Below are 27,142 nucleotides of genomic sequence, written 5' to 3'. Positions count from 1 at the left end.
TGAACAACAGCAGCAAGACGATACACCCTCCTTTTAAATTAATTAATGGTTGTGCTGGGTCTTCGTTGCAGTGCTCAGGCTTTCTCTAGTTGTCGAGCACGGGCTCGAGGGTGAGCAGGCTTCAGTAGCTGCAGTGCACAGGCTTTGTTGCTCCTCAGCCTGTGGGATCTTCCTGGACCAAGGATCGAACCTAAGTCCCCTGCACTGGCCAGACCTTTAACCACTGGACAACCAGGGAAGTCCCATACTCGTCTCTTTAGTCTCAAGCTTAGATACAATGTCATTTTTTTTCCTAGGCGATGGCCATTGGCATTATTAAATACACAACTTGATATGTAATTTTATTACTAATTTTTATGTACGATTTTACTAGTCCATGACTAAGACTTTTTTATTTCAAATCTAAAACCTGCCCTATCTTAGAAGACGCTCTCATTGCTATACACTTGAGAAAACACAAACGCTAAAGTATCTGGAATTTAGAGCATTCTCTGGTCACTACTTGGAAACCCAGAACACACACAGACTCGACTGTGTCAGCTGTAAAGGGTAACAGAGAGCAACAATGCTTTGGTCAGACGATTCCTGACACAAAATACTGCACGTTTCAAGAAGATGAACAGTTCAGACTGCCAACCAGACATCCCCAACATGCTTCTTTCTGTTTCTCACTCTGGCGGGACCTCACCTCCAAACACTTCCCAGAGCTTCACCCTCCGATCCATGCCTCCCGTGGCCAGGAGCCGGGAACCTGGGCTGAACTGCACAGCGTTGACCTCCCCGTCATGCGCGTCCTGCAAGACAACAAACGCCCACTTTCAAATTGGGTTAACTGTCACCCCCAAGAACGGGCTAATACAGACGGGGACGCTTACCACACGGTAAACACTGGTCATTAAGTCACACTCCTGGGTTCCCAGCCCAGAGTCTCCAAAGATTCTATTATCATTAAACTCCTACAGTTCTTTTTCCATTTATTTAAATACTGTGCAAACTTCTTAAAAAGCATTCAAAACCTATAGAGACTAACTGCCTAAAGTTTGTCTTTGAGTTAATTTTATTTCTTCTAAGAATAAAGTAATGTTAATCTATACTATGATCCTCACAGCTTAAAAGTAAGTCTGTGATTAACTGCCTCTCTTCTGGTCCAGACTGCATTAATAACACACATGAAACTGTATCAAATTAGTGAAAACAATCCTTTTCTTTTTAAAAAAGTCTTTCCTTTTGGTTGTCCCAGTGAGAGTGCGCCCTAACAGGGAGAGTCCTGACAAGAGCAGGCGCCGGTCCTGCCACAGTCAGTATCAGAGGGGCTCCGGAGCTCCCGCTGGGGACAACGGCACCCATGTGCACTGTCGGCAGCAGGGGGCCTCTGCCAAGTTTCTTAACTTCCTGAAGCCTTAGTTTGCTCATCTATACAATAAAGACTTCCGCAGCTCCTGTAAGCTCAGACCACATCTGACCACGACCAGGCCTTCAATAAAAGTAACAGGTGTTATTTTGGGAGAACTTAATAATTTTCAGAGAAATGTCTTGAGACTGGCATCCACACTGGACACGTCTGAAAAGATGGCATCTGTGTTTAAGCTGAGAGGGGAAACCAGACAGGAAGCTCCCCAGCCTAGAATGGGGTGAGAGAATAGTGGACGTCACTATCATCTCCTGTCTGAAAAGACTATGGATTTCAAAATATCCATGAGTAAAAAACACTATGAGATCGGCTTTAAATTGCTCCAGCCAAAGTTTGTGTATGTGTGTGGTCATAAGATTGGCTAATATGACTAAATGAAGCTGCCCAACAGCAGTTTTTAATCCCTATCTCTGCTTATATTTGAAAATTTTCATAATAACAAGGCAGGGGAAGGGGAAGACTTCAACACATGGATTATAAATATTAAATCATTAAACAGGTCAATCACTTGCCTAAAAAGGTCACTTTAGGAACACAAAATCTCATCTTCGCCTTTGATTGGGACTGAAAAAGGTACCTCAACTGCTGAGAAAGTGACTCGTAAAGCTGACTGGAATATAAACAGCACTTATGATTGCTCTGCCTTCTCACCATCCTCTTGAGTCCCAGTGCTGGAAAGCCATCTGACAGGCGGTCCAGCTTTCCACCTCCACATGACTCCGTTCTCTTTCCAGTGCTCCCTTTCACTGGGAGGTCTCAGATTGAAAACTTGAGATCATGCACCATCACACCCGAGGCTGCCGCTCATCAAGCCCGTGTAGCTGGTTTTGTTGGATACTGGTCTGCTGTGCACTGCCGACTCTTCAGAAACACACACTGACAGAATCCCATGTTGTCAGCTGCTCCATTACCCCATACACATGACTTAAATGTGATGGGAGGGAAAAATGGGCTGCTGGGAGCTGAGGGCAGGGCAGGGACTGTGACCTCACGTGCAATCAGACCTTTTACCAATCATCACTGACCTCCGAGGGGCCCGGCCCGTTAAGAGAAGCACAGGAGCACTGGGAAGGGGCTGTAATAGTTCCCCATCTACCTCCTCCTCCACAGCAGGACTCTCTTTACAATGACCAAGGTGGCCACTTAGTCAGCCAGTTCACTGGACAGAAGTAACTATTAAAAGTTCCCCTTCATGCCCGAAACTGAAAGCTCCCGCCATGTAAACTCCATCCCATTTTAACAGCAAGTCTTTCTCTCTCCAAAAGCTGGCTCTCCCAGTGCAATCCGAGCATCAGCCCAACTAACTGGGCTCTGCTGTCCCCACTGACCCCCCGACCCCCTGACCCCCCGACCCCCCTGGCTAGCCCTGAGCCAGGGATTGTTTCCCTGGGAAGGTCTCATGCCTGCTCAATCACACCAGCTGGGACCTGGATCAGCCTTTAGTTCTAGGACCCAGCTTCTGACACCAGTGTCGGCTGTGGCATCACAGCAGCTTCGCCCAGGCCTGTGTCCTGCTTCCAACCAGGTGCTCCTGATGGTCAGAAGTCACACGGACGTGCGCATAATTAAGCCAAGAGCTGCCCAACCGACCTTCCAGAACAGATAGCTGACTAAAAACTCTGCACTGGAGCCAACCAGTGACAAGAAATGACAGTGTTATTCTCTCAAGTTTCACTATCCGAAATTAGTGCTCTCCTGTCCCATCCCTCGCATCCTTTCTCTCAGCCAGTCCCATATATCACCGAGGGTGGCTGGAAATCAATTCTGTTCTCTAAAGATGAGGAAAATTAATGTATTTTGCTTATTTTAACAAAGCAATCTTGCTTTGCTTATCAATCGCTTATCAATCAAGCGATTATCAATCGCTTCCATCAGAGAGCCAACGGGTGTAAAAGTTCCATGTAAATGAAATAGGAACAGAAAGCTTAGCTGCAGCAGGAGAAAAGATCCTTCAATGGTCAGGCTCTGTTTCCACGAGAAGCTGGATGAGGCTTGGGGATGATAAACCACACTTACAAAGACAGACATTGCAGTCGTCGGCACTCGCACTTCTTTACCAGCACCGGGATGAGGATCCACGTTATCCTGGGGAACTGGAAAGGAAGAGACAGAGCGCCTCCTAAGAAGTAACATAAAGGACAATATTAGGACTGTGTGGGCTCACTGTCCGCCCACCTCTCAGCAGGGACTCAAAGACGCCTTTTATCAGTAGCTTCTTTTCCCTTCAAGACCCTCCAAACCACAGAACAAGCCCCCCGAGTCGGAAGCCCCCTGACGCAGTGACAACTGGAAAGACAGCACTTACCTTCGCTCTCCTTCTCGCTAACTCACGGACTCCAAAACACAACACTGAAAAGCAAGCCTGAACAACCGCTGCCCCCATCAAATAAACCGCTAGACATGTCCTCAGCTTAAAGTGACCACGAGCTCCAAGGGGGCTCGTGGGGATTTTCACAAAACTAGTTCAGCATGATTCCTATGCCTGGTTACCATCATCCTCGGGGTACGCTGTGGTCAGGGTGGAGCTGAACACATGCCAAAAGGAAGAGCGGCCAGAGCTTGAGTTAACTGTACAAAGAGCTCAACCTATCTGCCCCGCTCAGAGGGCGGACGGGGTGTCTAGGCGCATGCAAAGCGTCCTGGTTATTGGCACACGGACGCGTGATGGCTGGGCAGTGAAGCGGTGATGAACGTGGTTATCAGCGACCCACACTCGCATGCTGGGCTAGGACAGGATAATGTTTTCACCTGGCAGCATCAGAAGAGTGATGTCCCAAAAGGGGAGACTCGGACAGACTAAAGGGTAAGGCCAGAGGTCAGCACGCAGCGGGATTAAGAGAGGAAGTTGAGGGAAAAAAGGAAGAAGCTAAATGAAAAGCTGAAATTAAGGCATCTGCACATACTCTGCACTGAGATTCTGGTGCACGTTTAAAAAACACTAACAAATCATATACATGTACTTAGGTATATTTATACACACATATATATATACACACAAGGAAAGGTGAAGGTTTTCTAACCTACCCAAAGATATTAGTGATAGAATCCAGAAGGCCTCCAGCAGGCTGCGAGAGTCGCTTACTAAAGAGGAGGGGAGGATAGGTTTAAACCTTAGAAACATTCTGCCCAAACAATCAATCAAAAACAGTCCACAAAAGTTCGTTCCTGGGGGTATGTTTCCCACCGAGTGCCCAAACTCCAGCAGAGAAAACCCTCCAGGGACTGAACCACCAGAAAACAGAGGGAAGATAAAAGGGAACACTCAGCCTCGAAATCTCAAAAAGAGTAAGATTCCCTAGCCTTAAATTAACTTCCCCGGAAATGATGCTTTGGACAATAAACTAACTGACCTAACAACTTCTAGTATGGTTAAGGACAAACCCCATCCTTTTGGTCCTGCTTTGGCAAATTAAAAAAAAATCCTGGAGCCCTGGTAAGAATTAAACAGTATGCTCTAAACAATCACCCAGCCTAACAAGGTCCCTCTTTCAGGAAGTTGCTACCACTTCTTTCTGCTTCTCTTCACGGCTGGAGGCACCACTGAGGGATGGTTCCCTCCTACTTAAGGAGGGGCGACTGGAGAAAGATGGGGACGCTCTGGAGCCCATACCCTCCATGGTCGAGTGAGGGGGGCTGCACGCTCAGCCAGGGGCCCCGCACTGCTCTCTGGTCCTGCCCACGGCGGCTGCCAGGGTGCCCCCCATTCCTGGCACAACCTGTCTACTTACGTGGCCGCTCTGCTGATGGCTCGCACGGGAGAGGTCTCCTCAGGGTGCTCAGAGGTTTCATCCACGAGGACTTCAATATCATCATCCCTGGAAAGAAGGGCGAGAGGCCGAGCCTTTGCTTCTGCTGAACAGAAGCTCTGTGATGGGCCTGCTCTGCTAAGGCCAACAGGCAACACCACTTCCTAATCACACACAGCCCAGGAGTCTTGGCTGGGACAGAGCAGGTTTCAGCTTCTCTGAAGAAAAAGGAACTTCCATCAGAGCAACATGAAAAGAAACAATCTAAGTCGGATCCAGAACTCCAGCTGAAAATAACCTGAGAAGGGAGCTTTGGATCTCTTCAGGTCTAAAGACAGCTCCCACTTGAAAAGCACTGAAATAATGGCTTATTAAGTCCCTAACCACATAACCAGGAGCAAGGAAGATTTTCCTTTTCAGAAGTCTCTTGCACGCCAACCACCGGCCTGCGGCACTCAGCAAGAAACAGTTCCCAGGAGGCGGGCTCAGCAACACATGGAGGACAGCGAGGGGCAGCTGCGGTGCGCAGGAGAACGCCAGGATGAGGGGAGCGTCCAGGGCAGGAAGCACATGGACTGCTGAAGGGCAGGGAGACCAATAGGCGCGTAAACAACCGGCGCTAAGTACCACTTAAGAACGGAAGACAGGACAGCGGAGTCTAAACGCAGTTTATCTTTGACTCTGGCTGTTTGATGCTTAAGTACTTGGTGTTTCTGACATTTGGTAAGTTCATCACATTACATGCAAAATAAGTCACAATAATGTGCTCCTGGGGTCTCGCCTGGTGGGCCAGTGGCTAAAACTCTGTGCTCCCAACGTAGGGGGCCTGGGTTCGATCCCTGGTCAGGGAACTTGATCTCATGTGCCACAATTAAGAGTTTACATGCCTCAGCTAAAGATCCCACAGGCCACAACAAAGGACAAAGATCTTGCGTGCCGCAACTTGACATGGCCAAATAAATACTAAAAAAATGAATGTGATCCTCTGCTGTTTATCCCACCAGACGCAAAGCCCCTCTGGAATTCCCCTTCCTCCCCATTTTCCTGGTTGGAGGAAAGGCAAGTAATTAGTTTGGTCTTAACGACCTCCTACCAAGTTGCAATCTTCATGGAGAAGTAAACTGATAAACACTAATAACCCGAGACTTTATTACCAAATGTTTGGATTCATAGGAACTTGGAAGAGCTTCTCCCATGATTAATTATCTGGATTATGTAAATATAATCTATACTTCAGAACCTGTTACCAAGCAAGTCAAACCAAGTTCAAGTAAATTTATTTTCCTTGGCTACTGATTCCAGGATCCCGTGTAAGTGACCCCCATCTTGGCCAGGGCTGAGAGAACAAAGGCGGGCCTGGAGACAGAGAACAGGCTGGGCTTTCTTCTCCTCTCACTGGTGGTTTGGGAGAGCCATCTGTGTTCATACAAGGGTAACAACAGAAGAGCAGAGTCGGCAAGAGTGATAAACATGAGCTGAGCCCACGTAAATGGTTTAAGACAGAGCTGAATAGTTGCAGGTACTTGAAACTGCGCAAAGACCGAGAACCATGAGAAAACACCAGCATCTGGTAACTTATCAACACCCTTCAAAGATGGAAGAAGCCCTACAATTAGGGAAGCACGGGAGAGTAAGAGCAGGACTTTACAGACACCCTGAGGTCTCCAGCCTGCCCCACCACTTGCTCTGTGTCTGGGGCAGGACACGTGACCTTTCTACACCTACTCACCTGTTCACACTGGCCAACAGCAGGCAAGACAAACAATGCTTTCATCAGCTGTTACTTTTAAGGAGAACCAAATCTGACTTCTAGATCAACTATTTATCTACTTTGCAGCTCTGGGCAAAAATACCTGACATTCACTTTCCCCATGTGGGAAAGCAGAAGATAGACACACACGCTACATCTAAAAGCAAAGGCTTGGTGTGAGATCTGCTATAAGTCAAGACCTTTGGCCGATGACCCCTAGATGAAATGAAACCATTCCCCTCCCTTTATAAGGAAGCAACCAACATTTTAAAAGGATCATAACCATAATACTGTATTTCACGATATTATTTCAGTGTCGGGGGCGGGGGGGGGGGAGGGCAGGGTGGGAAACAAATCCTGAACCAGAGCAAAGGGAATTTAGTCACTAAAATACCCACCACTCTCAAAACAAATCCTCAAATCTCAGGGAAGACCCTCCACCTGACTCCAGATTAGGAAAAACTCTATCTTGATTCAATTCCTTGTGTTCCAGGAGATCCCAGTTTTTACTCAGGCTTCAAAAGTTTGCCCAAACTCCACATAAAGTCACAAACCAAGCAGAGAGCAGGAGACACAACCTGAGCCCAGCATCACACTGCAACGGCTCCAACTAGAGGTAGAAAGTGGGTCAGGATGTCAACAGGAAGACCTCGAGGCTGTCGCTGGTTAAGGGTGAAGGAAGTCAGAACTCACTCTTCCTGGAAGCCAACAACTTCCTGGAAAGTAATGAGTGTTTTTCATTTTCTCTAAGTCTTTTACTTTTCTTTCTACAATCTATAAAATGGTTTCACAGAAACAAAACATTATAAAGCTATTTCAGAAGAGCAAACCAAATGACTAAGAGCACAGTTTTAATATGCACTTCTCTACTCACTGCTCAACTGGCAGAGGCTCCTTCGCTGCTTCTGCGAGCTCCTTCTGCAGCCGGGCTTGCCGCCTCCTATTAAAAAAAAAAAAGTCCACTATTTAGGTCTACTTAAAGCCAACAAGGGGTTTGGCTCTCAAAAGACTACTAGCTCTAATAATATATTTTAGATGCACTGAATATTCAAGTAACTACTGCCCTCCGCAACCATACCCAGAGGCCCAAACCCACACTTTTGCATCAGAAAGGACCCCATTATAATGGATTTCAGAACAAAGCCCTAGGAGGGATTAAGTTATTAGAGAAAGCAATGAACCAGCAGAGAAGCCTGTCCATCGGGACCCAGGGCCTCTCAGGACAGAAGCGTGCACCAGGTTCATCCAGGGTTAGTCATGACGGAGACTTAGTTTTCTGCAGTAAACAGTCTCACACTAACATATCAAGAGCACGGATAAATAAAAATGTACGTATTCCTGGCACAGTTTTATTATTTTACAGGTTTTAACTTATTTAACACTTATAACAAGCTTTGAAGGTGAATACTACAATTCTCATTTTACAGATGCGGAAGCTGAGGTAGAGTGAGATTCTTCAGCTGTCAAAAATGTATGCACCTTCAATTTACTAAGGCTGACACCCAAGTCTCGGCTGTGGCAGAAGTTTCACGGGGTCCGCAGTTGCTTCACTCTCTCCCACCTCTCAGAACCATTTTTGGCCTTCCTTCCCAAGTCCTAAATTCAGGAGCTTCTTAGCCTGTGAGCCTTGGTCTCCCTTGCTTTTCCACGGTGATTTCACTTGTATCTGTGGTTTTGCCTTTAAGGTGGGGGGACCCCCCCAACCTACAACTCCAGCCCTGCTCCTGAGCTCAGGTCAAGAATTCTGCTGGAAATTTTTTTTCTAAAATGCTTCTACCATAGTGGGAACTTTCAAATAGGGCAAGGTCCTGCACGTGACACAGCAGAATTTGGGACAGAACAAAGCTGTAGCTTAACAAAATGCTTTACACTCTCAATCCCATGCCTGACCTGGAAGATGAAAAGTCAGTTTTAGTTTACAGGGTAAGTGACAAAAAACACAAAAATTAACAGATTTTTCGTAGGTGGAATTAAGAGGTGACCTCTAAACCATCTCTGAGGGGAAAGCAGAGTCTCAGCGTGGGGTGTGTAACGCTCCTCTACAGGAGAGGCAGCCACCCGGCAGGGGCGGGTACAGCACACAGCTCAAGGCACGGGGAGAAGAAAACGGCCGCAGCCCGCTTTCATCAGAAAGGCCGACAGGAAACCTTCTCTGAGAGCTGACAGCTTCCCCAGGAGCGTCCCACACAGCGGCCACTGTGCCTGCAGGGACACACCCAGACGAGCAGCTATTTCAAAAGAGCGTTCCACTGCAACCCAGGTAAACAGAAGCTGCTAGAAGGGGAAGGATACCTAATCTGGGAAACTGGTAGGAAGAGGGGTAGGGGAGAGGCTTCCGAGAAGGAGGAACTAGCTGCGTCAGGTGGTGAAAAGAACGCCCAGGCCCCACAGGCGCAGCCAGAGGGTGATTCGCACAAGGGCACATTCCCAGGAGAACATTTCCTGGGACACACCTGGGGCCGGTGTGCCACCCGCCTCACGCCCCGCTGTCACCAGAAAGCCCGGGCTGTTCTTGTCTGCAAGACGTTCCAGCACGCTCCCTCCGCGTAGCCGCAGGTCGGCTTCTCCGTCAGGCAGGTTCTCACCTGCAGCCTATCAACGTCCAGGGAAACCCCCGTGTCCTCACCGCTCCCCAGCTGCCTAAGAGCTCCACATATAAGCCACACGGGGAAGCCCAAGAACACTGGAGTGGGTAGCTGTTTCCTTCTCCAGCGGATCTTCCCGACCCAGGAATCACACCGGGGTCTCCTGCATTGCAGGGGGATTCTTTCCCAGCTGAGCTACCAGGGACGCCCTTATAAGCTACACAATTTAACTTAAACGTGAGACAGAAAGAATATGAAAAGGATAGCTCACTTTTTCTTAATATTAACTTAAGTATGTCTGTTTTAAAATGACTTCATAAAACCCCACTGTACAAAAATATCAGTTTCTTTTCCTCCCAAGGCAGACACTGCTTCTGACTTTTCACTTCTGTGAATAACAGATGATTACGGAATCGTATTTGTGAGCCACTTAGGATGAATGACTCACTTAGGATGAATTCCAGCAAGAGGAACGCTTTGCAGGCACCCGCCATCACCAGAGCCCTCCAGAGGGTTGGAAAATCAGCCCGCCCCCCATCAGAAATGTCCCACCTACCTTCCTCCCAACAACCCTTTTAACCAAATTCACGGAGCCCATCCACTTCTTTTACGATCTATGCTTTACATCCATCTGTCTGAATGCTCACCTGTTTCTTAATAGACTATACTAAGGACATGCATTTTACAGCTGCACACCCTCGTTGGTTGTTTTACAGTGTCCTTCAATGTTAAGAAACCTACGGTTTTCATACGGTTTATTTTTTATTACCATTACCTTTCATGTTTATAAAGCCTTCCAATACTCCTATTTAGGAACTTTTCACAAAACAACAGAGAGTAACATTTCTTCCTTCTACCTTTTGCTTTCTGTTTTCACACAGATTTCAAAATCTTTCTGCACACAGTATTTGGTAGGACTAAGGCTCATTGTTATTAAGGTTCTTTCCTATTCCATGTATTTGTGCTTTTAGATTTTAACTACGATAATCTTTTCAAATTCTAAACTACTGACGTGGGGATTTAAAATCAAATGCTCTAAATCTTTTAGGCTCATTACTAGTGACGTTGGCCCACAGTCATTCTGTACACTGGCAAGATCAGAATTTTTGGTTGGATCAATTTTATAAAATGAGGGGGGAGGATTTTAATCTTTTTCTAATTCTGGTTTAATTTATAATGTTCAAGAATTAGCTTTTCTTCTTGAAACATGGAAAGAATTCACTGGCAAATACAGTAATGTGCCAAAGCCCTTCAGGGAGGTAATCCTTGGCTCAGTTATAAAAGTGTTCTCATAAACGCAAGTCTCTTTTATACCCACAACTGTCCCTTCTCCTTCTGTCGGTGTTCCCTGACGCCCCCTCCCTGTGGTTAGAGCTGCCAGGTGTGCCTTGCTTTGCTAGGTTCTACTGTACCAACGCTGAGACTCAGACTGCGGGTTCATTCTCCCACCTTGAGTCCTTTTCATTCTCCGCGTTTAGGCGGTTGGCCTCCTGGGCTTTCTCGGCCATCCACCGGGTGACCAGCTCCTGGTTCTCCTCGGAAGTTTTCCGCAGCTTCTCCTCGAGGGCGGTGAAAGTGATCTGCAGGGCGTCATATTCATCCTTCAGGGTCTGGTTGGCTCTTTCAAGGTCCTGAAGCTTAGTGCGTAGCTCCTGGCACTCGGTCTCCAGGTCAGAGATAGTCTGCAGGTATTCTGCAATTCTGAAAGCATGAGAGGAGTGAAACCATAGAGCTGCGTGAGCCTGGGCCCTACAGTGACCTCAGCCACCAGCACGGGCACCTCACCTGGCCGAGCCCAGCCCCTGTGGTTTAGGGACAATTCCATTAGCAAAGGCAACACCTCGGGCAAAATTCACCAGACTCTGAATGACAAGCTAAGGCACCGTTCAGAGAAACAGGGTGGGAAGGAAGAGGGAGCTTCTGATGCTGAATAACAGTGGTGATGGGAGCTCAGCAGGAGGCCAGGGATCCATGCATTCCGACTGATCTCGCCCTCACTGAGGCTGAGCAAGCTCCCCACCTTTCTCTCTAAGCCTCCGGAGAGCCCTCGCAGCAGACTTGGAGAACAGGCCCAGAGGAAACCCAGGCTCCCCTCCAGCTCGAAGGTCCCAGGTCTGGAGGCTCTGTTTATCTCGTCTGGCAGGCTTCTCCCAGATGAGGGATAACCTGCTCATAAGCGCACCCCCGTTCCTGAGCCTTTTCTCGGTCCCACGCCCACCACAGGAGACGCCGCTCCCACAGGTGGCAGTGGCCGTGGGGAGAGCTGGGACTGCCTCGCGTTCGCTTCCCAGAGCCAAGCCTACACCTCAGGCGGGTGTGTGGGTGCAGGGATCCCGGCGGCCTGGGGGCACTGTGCTTGCCTTTCGCATCCCAGAGGGTAGAAAAGGACCCCGTGCTACAAGTGCACAGAAATGAAGCTGGTGCTGCGTCCAGTGTGGGGGCTGTGGGTCCCACGCGCAAGAGGGCGGCAGAACAGCAAGTGTGACCCCACGCCCGGTCCTGAAGGAGGCCTGGTCTCTACTCACTTGGCTTCGTTCATCTGCATCTCCTTGTCCTTCTGCTGCATTTGGTTATTCAGGTCAATCACCAACTGGGCTAACTGGGGGGGGGTAAAGAACATGTTCATCATTAACAAGACAGTTTAGGACTTCACTTGGAAATTAGTAACAGTGACTTATTTTAAAGGAAACAAAACAAAACAAAAACCAGGTGCCTGTGCCTGTGGGGTTGGGCCAAGGCAGGAAGAAGAAACAAGCTGGTGGAAGAGAGAAGGGCAGACGGGAAGGCTCACAAGCTCAGCGTGTGCCTCCCACTGCAGGCAGCCTGGGACAGACCCGTGATGCTCCAGGTTGCCTGCCGGGCTCCTGCTGAGAGCGCCTGTCTACCTCTCCACCCCAGCTACCTTTCCGGATTCTTTAGCTGATGAAACCATCAACGCAGCTGAAGATCTTTATAACTTGCCATTAGACCACCATCCAGGGCAAACAGAGCCCAGAAAGTGCTTCATCCTAATGAATTTTCCTGAAACTGCAGGGTTCACAGTTCATGATGGTTATCAGTAAAATGTTCAGTCGATCGAGGAGTAGGGTTCTTTCCACGTTTTCTCCGCTTGTCCCTTTCATGCCACCTGGGAGTTACCTCGAGGGTTGCTGATATTGGCGGGGGCGGGGGGGGGTCCTCACCTTTCCTGTTGTTTCATTCCCACAGATAGAGCTGGCGATGCTGTATGCAACCTGGATGGCTGCAAATGCCCGTGGAAGTGCCTGTCCCCCGCTGCCCCCACCCGCAGGGAGAGATGAGAAGGGCTATCTTTCTTTACCTCCCCACGTTTCTTGTGCAGTTCAGTCAGCTCTTCTTGGTGTTTAATTCTCAGCTGGGCCATTTCTTGCAGCTGACTATCATTCCATGAACCATCATGTCCGGGACTAAATGCCCCAACCAGGCAGATGAGGAGAACATGCAAGAAAGAGGGGGAAAAAAAAAAGAAAAAAATAAGACCTTATTCCCCTTCCGTCAGACAATGGAATAGTAACTTTGGAATTTGAAGCCTGTACATGACAACACAGCCAATAAAGCAGTTCAGTTCTCCAGGCCAGTGGAGTCCTAAGTCACTACCAACCTGAAGTAGAAAGCGGGACCCGTGAGACACAGGTAAAACCAACCAGTCACAACCCAAACCACCAGCCGTGTCAGGAATAAAACATGGCTTCTGGAATGACGTTCAGGTGAACAGGGAGGAGACAACGCAGTTCCCTCAGTCAACAAGTGTCTGAGAGCCAGCTCTGAGCCGGGCCTGTTCTGGGAGTGGGCAGAAGGGAGGGACACGAAGCTGTGCCCGAGTGACGCTGCGATCGGCCAAGAACACAGACCACAAGCGAGAGGGTGCACAAAGGCTGGTGGTCAGATGCGCTGTGAAGAAAAACGTTAGCAGCGTAAATAAAGAGGGACAGGACGACAGGGCTCCTGCTCCACGTGGAGTGACCAAGGCAGCCCGAGAGATGACGCCAGACTGGAGACGTGACAGCAGTGCAGAACTAGCCGTGCAGGCCTGGGGACGGGGCCGTGTGAGCGAGGGAACAGCAAGGGTCGCAGAGGCTGGAGGCGGGCTTCTCAGGGTAAGTGTGCCTGCACCTCCAGGGCAGGGGTGCAGGGGGTCAGAGAGGAGCAGGGAGGCCACGCAGAGTCTCCCAGAACCCTGAGGGCTGTGGCTTTTCCTCTGCATGACCGGAAGCCAGTGAGGGTGTTGAGCAGAGGAATGACTTACGTTTCAAAGGATCGCTATAGCGGCTGGGTGCAGAGCAGACTGCAGGGGGGCAACGGCAGAAACAGGGAGATCAGTTAGCAAGTTATTTTACAGTCTGGACTCGAGGAAGTGCAGATCAGGACAGGGCAGCGGCAGGGGACATGGTGAGATGAGGTCAGATCCGAGCTAGATCCACTGCGGAGAGAGACTGCAGGACGTGCCTCTGAACTGGACGTGGGGAACAACAGAAAGACAGGAGTCGGGGATGACTTCAAGTCTTTTGGCCTGAGAGGCTGATCAAAGGCAGATGTCACCACCTCAGGAGGAAGGGCTGTGGGAGGAGGTGGGGGGGCAGCGGCGGCTGAAGAATGAGGTCACCTTGGACATCCATGAGGGCACGCCGAGTGGAAACGGCACATTTATTAGAGCCTGACTTTAAGTAAAGAGGTCCAAGCTGGAAGCTGACACAGAGACGCTGTCAGCAAACAAATGGATCTGAAGCCATGGACTGAGTTCAGGCCACCTTGAGAGCCGACGGAGTTCGGGAGAGTCTGCAGGTGTGTGCAGACTACCTCAGAACCAGAAGTAGGTGATCAGACTGTGGGTGGGTGATTCAGGAAATGGGTCTCGGCTGGAGCTACAGATGAAGATCATCAGACTGTAGTGAGCAGCTGAAACCACCACCCAGAGGAAAGATGGCTGGCAACCTAGGGTACTACCATCTGAAGGGTGAATGGGGGGAGCATCTCCTCCCAGTGACTAATAAGAGATAAAGAGGGAAAGGGGAGCAGAGTGATGCTCCCTCCGTCTCTAGAAGTGTTTTTATCACAGGTGCTAAGATACCCTAATGCTGCGTTCTCTGAGCAACAGTGCTTCCTTAATCTTGGCCCAAGAGGTCAAAGTCTGGAGACTAGAAAGTGGCACATGCCTTATCAGAAACCACCCTAAATGAGGCAATAAAAGCAACAGGCCTGGGTAACTGACTCTGTGTGAGAATTAGGAAGATAAGAAATAACTGCTATCAAATTCTCATTGTAATGCAAAGCAAAGCAAAACATCAAACTAGTCCCTTCTTCCAAGAAGCTGGCATTGTAGAGAAAAGATTCCTGAGACAAAGGCAAGGACCCAGGGTGCTCATTCCTCTGCTCAAAGCCTTTTCACTGCTTCCAATTTTACTCACCAAAAAAGTCAAACTTCTCATAAAAGCCGAGTGCTCCACTAGGCAGAGAAAAAGAAATCATCCAGACAGCAGGTTTTAAGAGACTCTTGGGCCTCATCCCAGATGGACTCACCAGGTCCAAGAAGAGGGCTGATAACCTGCTCTGATGGTCTGTGTCTCCAACACGCTCTTGGACCTTCTGGTGGCTCACAAGGACTGAGCAGCCACTGAGACAGTCGTTCCTAAATGTTAGAGGCCATCAGAATCACCTAAAAGGTTTCCTGAAACAAGACTATTGGGCCCCACCCCGAGAGCTTCTGAAACAGGAGGTCTGGGGTGAGGCCCAACATTCCACATTTCTAACAAATTTCTGAGGCTGCAGTCCAGGTAGCGTACTTAGAAAACGGTTGGAGTCAACTACATCCCAGGCCAAGAGTTTCACTTTAATCTCTTCTGTTAGCAAAGGGATTAAAACACTGAAGAGGGGAGCCAGATAATTGATGACAGAAAGCATTTTAAGCACAGTGTGTTTTAGAATTAACTAGAATGGGATGGGCAGGGCAGCACTTAAGGACAGCTGGGAAAACACAGAACGCAACCCATCAGACCCCGTCTCTGGAACACCCGCCAGCACACACCTCTTTGAGTTGGTTTCCCCAAGCGGCTCAGGTCCTTGAGAACAAGGACTCTGGCTTGTTCATCTTCATATCCCAGCGCCTGGCCCACACTGCAGTCACAACCTGTCTCAGTGAACAAGACCCCGCCACAGTCCCGGAACGGAAGCACAGGTAAGCAAGGAAGGGGGCGGCACTCAAGTGCAAACCAAGGGACAGACGCAGAGGATGCTGTGGGCAAGGAATCAACCGGCCCGGTGACCGCAGAGGGGGAGTGTCGCGACACTGAGGCAAAGAAGCCATAGCTGACTTGTGGAAAATAAGCACAGGAATGAGGCAGTCAGGAGGAGGCCTGGTTAGGAACACAAGTTTGCAGGAAGGCAAGGACCTCCATTTACATTACCACCCCAGTGCTGTGCTTAATCGCTCAGTCGTGTCTGACTCTTTTGCAACCCCATGGACTGTAGCCCGCCAGGCTCTTCTGTCCATGGGATTTCCCAGACAAGAATACTGGAGTGGGTAGCCTATCTCTTCTCCAGGGGAACATCCCAACCCAGGAATCAAACCGGGGTCTCCTGCACTGCAGGCAGATTCCTTATCAGCTGAGCTATCCGGGAAGCCCAACCACCCCAGTGATACTCAGTTAAAAGAATGTTGTATATTTATTTATAGTAGTTTTCCAAGCAAATGAATTTAGCTGATAGATAAAAGATGCAGGACTATAGTCACCAAGAGTCTTGTTGTTCAGCCGCTCAGTCGTGTCCGACTCTTTTCGATCCCAAGGACTGCAGCACACCAGGATTCCCTACTGTTCACTATCTCCTGGAGCTTGTTCAAACTCATGTTCATTGAGTCAGTGATGCCACCCAACCATCTCATCCTCTGCCACCCCCTTTTCCTCCTGCCTTCAATTTTCCCCAGCATCAGGGTCTTTTCCAATGAGTTGGCTCTTTGCATCAAGTATTGGGGCCTGAATATTCATTTGAAGGACTGATGCTGAAGCGCCATTACCTTGGCCACCAAGAGTCTAAATAGAAATAAAATGTTTCAGGATTTCAGTTGACTGAATTTAGATGAAAAAAGGTCACGTGGCTTCTCTACACCTAAATTGACCAGAACACAGCAACTACTATTTTAAATACTGAGAAGGCCTCCCAGGGCCACAGCTTAGGCACGATCTCCTGAATTGTTCTTAGGCAGAAATGGAGCTGAGCCTGGGCCATCTGTCCCTCTCTCCACTCCAGTCCTTCTGGAGACCATCTCGCCAGATGAGGAAACATGGATGGCAGGTAATGAGCAGATATGGCGACCGGAATAAATGAAATAAGCTACCCCAAGCATTTCTGTTTTTCTTCTAAAACCCCAAGTTTCCATCAACTTTGCTTTTACAATGGGTAAAATGTAACTGACATACCAAAAAACATGTAGATTTTAGAGCAAGAATGGGTATGGCTACCATGTAAGTTGTATGCATGCATAGTCATATCTGACCCCGTGCAACCCTTTGGACTGTAGCCTGCCAAGCTACTCTGTGCACGGCATTGTTTAGGCAAGAAGTGGGTGTCATTTCTTCCTCCAGGAGATCTTCCCAACCCAGGGATTGAACCTGCATCTCCTACACTGCAGTTGGATTCTTCACCCACTGAGCTATTGAAGAAACATGATGAACAAATGGAAAAGGAGGACAGTAAGACTCTAGAATGATTCCATTTAAGCTACTTAGGAGCCTCAGAGAGTGAATGACCCAAGTAAACACACCAAACTCCCTAACATGAACATACACTCACACATTTAATGAAGCAATACTTACCCTTCCTATTAAAATGCAGATTTCCCCCTAGTCTTTCTTTAAAAAAACAAAAAACAAAGCTTTCTGAAACTCACTAGTGTGACCGCATACTAAAATATGCTGCAACACACTGAACTAAAAAAGATTAAACAGACCTGTACCGCTTATGTTTACAGGCCTTTCAATCCTGTACCAGCAAGATCTATTTGAATCTGTTCAAGAGTACTTAAACCTTATTATTTAGAAAAAGTGAGGCTTCGTAGGCTAGAGGAGAAGCTGGCCTGGCCGCTCGTCTGAAGCAGTTTCTCAAGCTCACAGCGTACTGATGATGAGCCTTCTAGGTGGGGAAGTACCTACATGCCTTCAAAAAAAAAAGAAAGATTTCAGCTATGTGGCTTCAGAAGCTTCGATTTGAAAGGAACTGACAAAAACTAAAAACTGTAAACTGAAAGTTGCTCAGTTGTGTCTGACTCTGCGAGCGCATGGACTATACAGTCCATGGAATTCTCCAGGCCAGGGTACTGGAGTGGGTAGCCTTTCCCTTCTCCAGGGAAATCTTTCCAACCCAGGGATGGAACCCAGGTCCCCGCACTGCAGGCGGATTTTCTACCAGCTGAGTGACAAGGGAGGCCCCAACAAAACTGGAACACAAACACAGTACTCGGTTTGCTTCGAAATTAGAGAACTGTCAACTGAACTGAGACAAGTTTCAATTAAAAGGGGGACATAAATAACAGAGGACAGTTTCCAAATACCTTATCTCATGCCTGTTTGGTACGTCATGCTTTTCGGCTTGTAGCTTATGGGCCAGCACTGAATGAAGATCTGACTTTTCCAGCAACTTGTTATCTATCAAAGAAAAAAAAGTTAATATAACCTATGTACACTTAATTACTACTCAATCTCTTATAGAGATCTGGACCAAAAAAAAAATAATCAGAAGATGACAGGGCTGGTTTCACTTTTAAGAGGTATCACAATCCTAGGTATACTGCACTTTGTCACCAACTGTAGCAGTCGTCCAAACTCCAGAACATACACTCCTTAGATGCTTCCTGGCCTAAGCACAGGCAGCCAGACAAAGGAATCTGAAAACTCCCCCCAAAACATTCCCCCTCCACTCTTTCTACCCCCACAGCTTCCTACCTGGGGAAGAAGAAACAAACAACACACCAGAACACAACGGGAAAATGAAGCGCTGTGTACCACTGAGTGCAAGAGGAAAACTCTACCTTAAGTCAGGGCAGGGTGCTAGGGACACAGACAAAAACAGAGTCCCTGACCACAGGAGCTGAAATACACACGGGTGGGGAGGGTGCAGGTCAAGAATAAAAAGGAAGAGCAAAAGTGAGTTTTTACTCCTTTTCTCAGATGGTTTCACAGGTGGAGCAGACAGACAGTCCAGGCAGAAGGTCTAGAGCTGCCTAGCAGGTGGCCAGAAATAAAGTCACTCCAACACATGAGAGGGCAGGATGAGAAAATTCAGACCTCTTCTTACTGGCAACGGTGAAACAACAGAGTTTAAAAGCAAGTAGTAACTGGAAGGACTGATGCTGAAGCTCCAATCTTTTGGCCACCTGATGCGAAGAGCCAACTCATTGGAAAAGACCCTGATGCTGGCAAAAATTGACGGCAAAAGGGGAAGGGAGCAGCAGAGGATGAGATGGTTGGATAGCATCACCGACTCAACGGACCTGAACTTGAGCAAACTCCAGGAGATAGTGAAGGACAGGGAAATCTGGTGTGCTATAGTCCGTGGGTGGCAAAGAGTCGGACATGACTTAGCAACTCAACAAGTGACATTAACAGATAGTAATCAGTAAGAAGTCAAAGGTTATCCTGAGGTTCCCTGCTTGACCAACTAGGCGCAAGATCCTAACACGCTGAAGAATACAGGAGCAGAGAGTTCAAAAAAGGGAGTTCTCGAACCATAATATATGTGACAGGGAGCACAATAAAGGAAGCCAAAAGTCAAGTCAGGGCTAGAAATGACGTGGACGCAGGGGGCCAGTGAGATCAGAAGTGGAAGGGGGTGCACTAAGCAGAACAAGAAAGTGACGCTGGGAAACTTACAGAAAACCCACACTTGATGTGGGCTTTCACTAACCCCACACGTCTGAGATGACAGCGCCTTCATGACAAAAATGCCATAGGATTCATGCCAGGGACCATTCCTGGTCAAGAAGAGCTTGTCTTTCCTCTTAAAGAGTTGAGCCCCACTTTTTTGATCTCTGAAGACGGAAAGCCTGGGTAGAAACAGAAACATTGTCTTCATTGATATTAATTTAATAAACTACCTCAGAAGAGGGAAGGGATTCCAACCTTGAATGTTCCCCTGTGTCAAAGAGCCCTGATAAAGATCTTCGAAAATATTACAGAGGGATGCCTGGTGATATCGGGTCTTTCAAAGGACAGGAGGTATTCAAAAGGGATCCTTCCTAAAAGCTCCTCTCACTCAAGAGCAGGATGGAGAGGGAGGGGAGGCCTCCTGCAGTCCCCACGGCCTCTTCTCATCTTCCTCTTCAGGCCCAGACGCAGGACTGACAGCAAACTCTGCCCCCCTCTTTGAGAAGCGGGGCAATGAAGAGTGGGACCGTTTTGCAGTCAACCCCTGCCTAACCCAGAGATCTGCACAGGCCAGGGCAGCCGTGTCCTACTGCTCCTCACCCTGGTCTCCTCTCCAACCGCTCCCCCGCCCAGGCTTGTACTCCTCACTAGGCTGTTTTAAGACATGGTCCCTCTTAAAACAGGACTGACCTGTCTTTCTGACTAGCCTTCAACATCCTCCACCCTCCTTCAAGATGTCCATTTTCAAAGTGCAGAAAAACATTCAATTGTGTCAATGCGATGACAAGCAAGCACCTTCCATTTATAGGCAATTAAGTAGATGGCTTTCAAAGCACTTGTATGCCCAGCACTACATTTATGAAGCAGGCAAGGCAAGCTTTACCCCGATTTTATAGATGCAGGTAAGGGAGGCTGGTAAGGGGATTGTGGTCAGACCGCCAATCCGATTTGACTTTTAGTGTGTTATCAGCTTTTAAAGAATAAGCATGTGATGAAATACCTGGTGACTAGAATCTATGTAACCCGTGAGGAGTCACATTTGAATAAGGAGTTTCCTGTGCTTCTGGCTTTCTGAACTGGGCTGCCAGTCTCTTAAGAGTGTAAGGAATTAGCGCAACAGCGGCACACCCATCATCTCCCTTTTCCTCCATTTTAGTTAAGAGGATGAGCTCAGCTAGAACCATTTCTTGGGGAAACATGTGAGAAAAGCAAAAAATGCAAAAAAGTTAGGAGCCATCAAGTCTGGGTCCTAATCCAGACCCTATCTACTCTGCCGTGCTACCCGGAGCCCAGAAAAATTACCTAACCTCTCTCGGTCTCAGATTCCTCATTTGTATAAAGGGCAACAGGACCTGTTTCAGGGAATTTTCAGAAAGAAAGTGAAACAATATGTGCCAAATACTGCAGCACTCAAGCTTGTCTATACATCAGAATTACTTGGGGAGCAGCAAGAAATACTGACCCCTGTGCCCCAGCCCATTCCTGTGGTTTAGTTGGTCTGGGGTATGGCCAGGACTTTCTAATTTTTTAAAAGATCCCCTTTCACTAGGATAGCTAGAATTTTTATTATTGCTGTAAAAAATAAAAAATAAAAAAATAAAAGATCCCCATCTAATTCTAACCTGCAGGTATGTGTAGGAACCACAAATTTAGCATGATCAGAATTCAATGAAGGACATTAACTACTATTACACTGAACCTCATCATCAACAGAATTTGAGACCTAAAGGCACACTTCAAGGGGTAGATCTGGAACCAGAGGTTCCAAGAGTGCCCGTTTCTTCCCCCAAATGTGTCATCAGTTAGGGTAAAATGGGGGGCAAGGTAAGGAAATGCTCATTAGAAGACGTCTAAGGGCACAACCAGTCCATCCTAAAGAAAATCAGTCCTGAATATTCATCGGATGCTGAAGCTGAAACTCCAACACTTTGGCCACCCGAAGCTTAGAACTGACTCACTGGAAAAGACCCTGATGCTGGGAAAGACTGAAGGCAGGAGGAGAAGACAGAGGATGAGATGGTTGGATGGCATCGCTGACTCAATGGACGTAAGTTTGAGCAAGCTCCAGGAGATGCTGATGGACACGGAAGCCTGGCCTGCTGCAGTCCATGGGATCACAAAGAGTCCGACGTGACTGAGTGACTGAACTGAACTGAAGGGCACAAACTTTTTTGTACTCAAATTGCTGCGGCGGCGGTGGGTGTGGGCCACCTTTTTCATATCCAAGTCTTCAGTAACAGTAAAGCCTACTATGTCCCGACTAAAAAGTGAATTAAGACTCAAGATGTGTCACAAAGAACACCAAGGCGGAGCGTAAGGACAGGTCTTGAGAAATGAAAGGCAAACATTTCGTGATATTCAGAGCACTATGCTAATGCTTCAAGTCAGTGCCCGCTTCAGTAACACGATGCCCGAAATAGCCAGTTTCTGGAAGCTGCCTATTTAATTACACAAGTACTGTGTGCGGAGCACCTGGGATTCACACATACAAACGTGAACGGCGCCTGCCCATGAAGAAAATCCAAGGCTTACAGGGAAACCCTCCACAGTAACACCCAAGGATAAACGGAAAAGGGGAAAAGATACAAAAAGGCATGGGGCCGTGCCAGGCGTTGGGAACCCGGGGCGGCATCGAGGCGCGCGAGAGGCGCCGGGGCTCGGCCTGGGGTTCCTGCTGGCGGCCCCGCGTGCCTCGGCGGGGTCCGCCCGCCCGCCCCCGAGGCCCGCCCGCCCTCCGGGCCCGCCCGCCGCTCACACTGCAGGATGATCTCCTCGAACGCCTGCCTCTGCAGCCGGTCCCGGCGCCTCAGCTCCTCCGAGATGTGGCGCTTCCAACGCGGGAAGACGGCAGCGCGGAGGCCCGACGACATGTCGCCTGCTGCCCCGGCGCCTCAGCGCCGCTGATCCGAGCGCAGACTGGCGGCCGCGGCCCGCACCATGAGGTAACCAGCGGGCGCGGGAAGGCCAGCGGCCCCTGCAATCAGCTCCACGCAGAGGCCGCCCCCGAAGCCATCCAGGACGGACTTCCGGCTCCTGACGGAAATGGCTTTGAACCGAGCCGGAAAGCCCGCCTTCTCATCAGACGTCTCGCGCCACGCGCACGCCGGCGTCCGGCGACGACTTGCGACGCTGGCTGATGACATCATCCCTATACCGGAAGTGCCTGTGGCAGAGATGTGGCCGCTGGGAGGCGTGGGGGCCACGTTGGAGGCTTGGTCCGCGGGTTGGGGAAGGAAACCAAGGACGGCTTCCGCCCACTTGCTGTCCCCTTTGCTTGCTTTTCCGCGTTTTATACTTTCTTTCCTAGCCTACCTCTGTTTTCTTCAGTTTACTGAGCAGAAGTAAACTCCCCACATGGTAACTGTGTGATCAAGGATAAGTGACAACCTTCCTAAGCCTCAGCTTCCTAGTCTGTAAAATTGCTCGCGCTCTAAATCGCTTCAGTTGTGTTACAGTCTCTGCGACCCTATGGACTTTGGCCCGCCAGGCTCCTCTGTCCATGGGATTCTCCAGGCAAGAATACTGGAGTGGGTTGCCATTTCCTCCTCCAAGGCATCTTCTCAACCCAGGGATCAAACCTGCATCTCTTATATCTGCTGCATTGGCAGGCGGGTTCTTTACCACTAGCGCCACGTGGGAAGCCTAGGTGAAATGGGGACGGCCCCTAAATGGGGAAGGAATGATACCTACCGCACAGGATTGCCGTGAGGGTTAAAAGTAGTACCTATATAATGCAATTCACACTGTGCCTGTGCATGGTAAGCTTAACTTTACCTAGATATTCCTTTTCTAAGTCTTAATCTTAAGTTTGGTTGCTTTAGCAAGAGCACCGCATTAGTCTTGGAAAAGACTTTTTTTTTTTCAATGAAGAAATGGATTGCAAAGAACAGGTAAAGAAAATGTAATCGTTAGAAGCCTAGAAATTGTCTACGACCTAAAAGTAAATGGGTCGTTAGAAGGTATTTTAAGGGTGGGGATACAAACAGGATTTTGAAAGAAAGAAAGAAAAAAAAAAAAAGACAGTTTGCTGGTAGAGAAAAATGGGAGATGGAAGTCTCAGGAGAATATGGTATGTGTCAACTAAGTAGAATGGAAAACCTAGTCTGTAGTAGAATCACTTGAGCTCCATCTGTCTTTAACAAGTCAGTGAATTTATTGCCTGGAACTGGATGAAGTAGGAGGCAGAGGAGAGAAAAGGAATGTCAGAAACTGCCTTCTCTTTCTCTGTCTAAAGTTCAGAGGACGATCCTTCACAAGCAGATAAGAAAGCCTTTGATCTCCTGTGGAGCTCAGGAGTAGGGTGGTTAAGCTTCTAGAGCCACAAAGATATTTCGTTGGCAGCCAGTACTGAGTAGGAAAAACCCATGGGGATCAGAAATAGCAGGGACTTCCTGACACTGAAGCAAATGAAGAAGCAGGTTCTGAAAGTCAACAAAAATGCCTCTACGTGTAATAGTGGTACCAATCTCAGAAGAGCCTAGCCTCAGCTCTTGACAGCTGAGTATGCTGATTTCCACCCCCGCCCCCCACCGCCCCCCCAACACACAAGACTGTGATTAAAACACGTTAATGAATTTTCAGGAACAGCAGTTCCCCTTACAGGAATGTATCCAACAGATACTTGGACAAATGACCACAAAGAGGAAGCCATCAGCATTGTTAATAAGAATGGAAAGTTGCGGGGGCGGGGGTGGAAACCTGTATTTCCACCAGAAAGAAAGAAAGTCCTAACCCTATGGACTGTAGCCTACCACGCTCCTCCATCCATGGGATTTTCCAGGCAGAAGTACTGGAGTGGGTTGCCATTTCCTTCTCCAGGGAATCTTCCCAACCCAGGGATCAAACCCTGGTCTCCCGAATTGTAGGCTGACGCCTTACCACCTGAGCCACCAGGGAAGTCCTAATTTCCACCAATTAGAATAAAATTACTGTATATTTATTGTTCAAAAACAGTTTATAATAAAAGCATTAATAAGTTCCCTACATACAAATCGTCACGTTTTGAACTTTCAAAGATGGGAATGTATGTTCCATCAACGTCAGGCATGAGTGATGTTGCAGCTTGCCCTCCATCTCCTGTTGCTGGTGATCCTTCAGTTCTACCATCTTCCCTCCTCCAGTCAGTAACTCTTCTTGCCTGGTCACTCGATGCCAGCTGTTGTACTGTAATACCGTACTTTTTATGTTACTGTAAGGTTTAAAATATTTTCTTTATTTTTGTGTTTGTTAAGCACTATTTGGGTGAAACGTATTATAAGGCTATTACGGTACAGTACTACATAGCTGATAGTGTTATTATAACTTTGTTGGACTTACGACCAAATTTGGACTCACGAACCCACTCTTGGAATGGAACTTGTTTGTACATAGGCAACTTAACGGTATGTGATGTAAATCGAATTGATGTAAATGTCCCTGGATCCTCATAGGCAACGTTTGTTGAATGAATAGAGAATATAATGATTAAGTTAAGGTTATAAAGCTCTGCAGGTCTGCCCTCTCCCTAACCAGCCAGCTGTGTCTAGTGCCCACTGCAGCCTCAATGGTGGCGCCTCCTCTCTTCTGCTCCCTCTCGCTGCACCACCGTTGGGTTTACTGTGCTTCTGTTGGGCAAACTCTTCCCTTCTGGCTTCTCTGAGTTGATTCCTATTGAGTTAATTCTCAGCTCAGTAGTCTCTTCCTCACAACCTTCAAATAACTGACCTTCACATCCAGGTCAGATCTCCCCATGACACGTGTGCCTCTCCATTCTTGCACTTAACACAATTGCAGCTTTACATGTATTTTATCATTCATTACTTGGTTAAGGCGTGTCTCCCCACCCCCACCAGACTGTAACCTCCATGGCAAGAGCGGCATCTGTCTTTGTTCATCACTTTATCTCCAGTAAGAGTATGAAGCCTTTCTCTTTTTTTCCCACCTTGGCCTTGTGGCATGGCTTGTGGCATCTTAACTCCCCCACCAAGGATCAAACTGGGACCCTTGGCAGTGAAAACACAGAGTCCTAACAGTTGGACTGCCAGGGAATTCCCTTGAAGCCTTTCATATATTAAGTGCTCAGTAAATGTTGTTTAAACAATGAGTGAAATATAAAAAAAATATTTGGGCAGTAGCATTGCTGGTGTTATATTATTGTATGTATTTTCTATATTTTATATGCATTTCCTAATTGTTGTGCATTATACGTGTACATAGGGGCGGCAGAGGATGAGATGGTTGGATGGCATCACTGACTCAATGGACATGAGCTTGAGCAAACTCCGGGAGATAGTGAAGGACAGGGAAGCCTGTCCTTTGCATGGGGTTGCAAAGAGTTGGACATGACTTATTGACTGAACAACATACATGTACTAAATACGCAAGAAAAAGTTATAGGAACAAAATTGGGGTTGTTCAGTCACCAAGTCATGTCCAACTCTTTGCAGCCCCATGGACTGCAGCATGCCAGGCTTCCCTGTCCTTCACTATCTCCCGGAGTTGGCTCAAGCTCATGTTCATTGAGTCGGTGATGCCATCCAACTATCTCATCTTCTGTCACCCCCTTCCCCTGTCACCCTCAATCTTTCCCAGCATCAGAGTCTTTCCTAGCATCAGAAATGAACATAGATTTATTGATAAAATCATTTCTTCAGCTCTGTGGGAGATAACTAATAAGCAGAAACACTTCTACAATATTAAGGGCCTTGCACTCTTCTGAAAATTTCATGTATTGTAATTCTTTTAACCCTCTCAACAATCATGCTCAGTAGGTTGTTATTGACTACTGTTAGCATCTTTAGCCTCATTTACATATGAAGAATCTGAGACATGCAGGAGTTGAGTCACTGATCTGGGCACACCTGAGTTCAAATGCAGGCAGTTTGACCTTAGCCTCTGTGCCCGAACTACTGCACTCCACTGTGCAATCTCTGAGTCAGCTGACATTGCAGTTTGGCTCTAGAATACTTAAAACCAAGAATAATTGAAATGATTTGAAACCAGGGCCCAAAAGAGAGGGTATCCTGGCAGGGAGCAGGTGTGTTCCCAGGGCCCTGAGGGGAATGGCTGGAGGGGGATGAGTAATAGGAAGGCTGGGGGAAGTGGCTTGTCTGAATATTCCAGAAACAAATTATGGATCTTAAGAGTGGTTTGTGTTGTTGTTTTTCTGGTAAATAGTGAGTGTCTTAAGGATTCAGCATGTTTTTTTTGGGAGCAGCAATGGCACCCCACTCCAGTACTCTTGCCTGGAAAATCCCATGGACGGAGGAGCCTGGTTGCTGCAGTCCATGGGGTCGCTAAGAGTCGGACACAACTGAGCAACTTCACTTTGACTTTTCACTTTCATGCATTGGAGAAGGAAATGGCAACCCACTCCAGTGTTCTTGCCTGGAGAATCCCAGGGACGGGGGAGCCTGGTGGACTGCCGTCTATGGGGTCACACAGAGTCAGACACGACTGAAGCGACTTAGCAGCAGCAGCAGCAGCATCTATGAAATGGATTCTGACAGTCTGGAATGGATGTATGATAAACGTGAAATTATGCTCTGGTTCTGAGGAACTCAATCCAACCTTCCGAGGATGGGCCTATTGACTCCAGTCTTTTCCCTTTGGGTCCTCTTGCTTTCCTTTAACTTTCAATCAGCAAGTGGTCAAACAGTCAGGTCCTAATATGGGTCAGGCTTACAGTTAGTTCTGCCTGGAAACAAAGACGGTCCAGGCTTGGATCCTGACCTCAAGGAGCTCACTATGCAAGAAGGAGAATCTGAATGTGATTATTTATAAATATAAGGACTTACAAA

The 27,142-nt window shown here is 48.0% G+C and overlaps 1 protein-coding gene and 1 non-coding gene across 8 annotated transcripts in view; both read right to left on the bottom strand.

Annotated features, from left to right (window-relative positions):
* The window catches only part of ATG16L1 (autophagy related 16 like 1), a 44,285-nt gene extending 21,889 nt beyond the window's left edge, over positions 1-22,396 (bottom strand). For 2 of the 7 annotated variants that reach the window (XM_059883197.1, XM_005204950.5), the window contains exons 1-11: positions 22,120-22,396; positions 18,053-18,146; positions 12,812-12,917; positions 12,018-12,091; positions 10,942-11,193; positions 7,782-7,847; positions 5,140-5,226; positions 4,436-4,492; positions 4,160-4,207; positions 3,428-3,530; positions 689-794 (exon numbers count right to left, since the gene is read on the bottom strand). In XM_059883197.1, the coding sequence (XP_059739180.1) occupies positions 689-794; positions 3,428-3,530; positions 4,160-4,207; positions 4,436-4,492; positions 5,140-5,226; positions 7,782-7,847; positions 10,942-11,193; positions 12,018-12,091; positions 12,812-12,917; positions 18,053-18,146; positions 22,120-22,234 (1,108 nt within the window). In that variant the 5' untranslated portion in view covers positions 22,235-22,396. Of the gene's footprint in view, positions 1-688; positions 795-3,427; positions 3,531-4,159; positions 4,208-4,435; positions 4,493-5,139; positions 5,227-7,781; positions 7,848-10,941; positions 11,194-12,017; positions 12,092-12,811; positions 12,918-18,052; positions 18,147-22,119 lie in introns of those variants that run through there. The other 5 variants (NM_001191389.2, XM_059883204.1, XM_005204951.5 and 2 more) reach the window with 5 other exon arrangements.
* On the bottom strand, positions 2,164-2,437 carry LOC112446116 (small Cajal body-specific RNA 6). Its single transcript, XR_003034188.1, has one exon. It is a non-coding gene; the product is annotated as a small Cajal body-specific RNA 6 (non-coding RNA).
* Positions 22,397-27,142: the final 4,746 nt, after the last annotated feature.

Source organism: Bos taurus, chromosome 3 (genome assembly GCF_002263795.3).
Source record: "Bos taurus isolate L1 Dominette 01449 registration number 42190680 breed Hereford chromosome 3, ARS-UCD2.0, whole genome shotgun sequence".
Lineage (NCBI taxonomy): Eukaryota > Metazoa > Chordata > Mammalia > Artiodactyla > Bovidae > Bos > Bos taurus.
The sequence above is the reverse complement of the archived record's forward strand: the minus strand, read 5'-3'. Positions and strand labels throughout refer to the sequence as shown.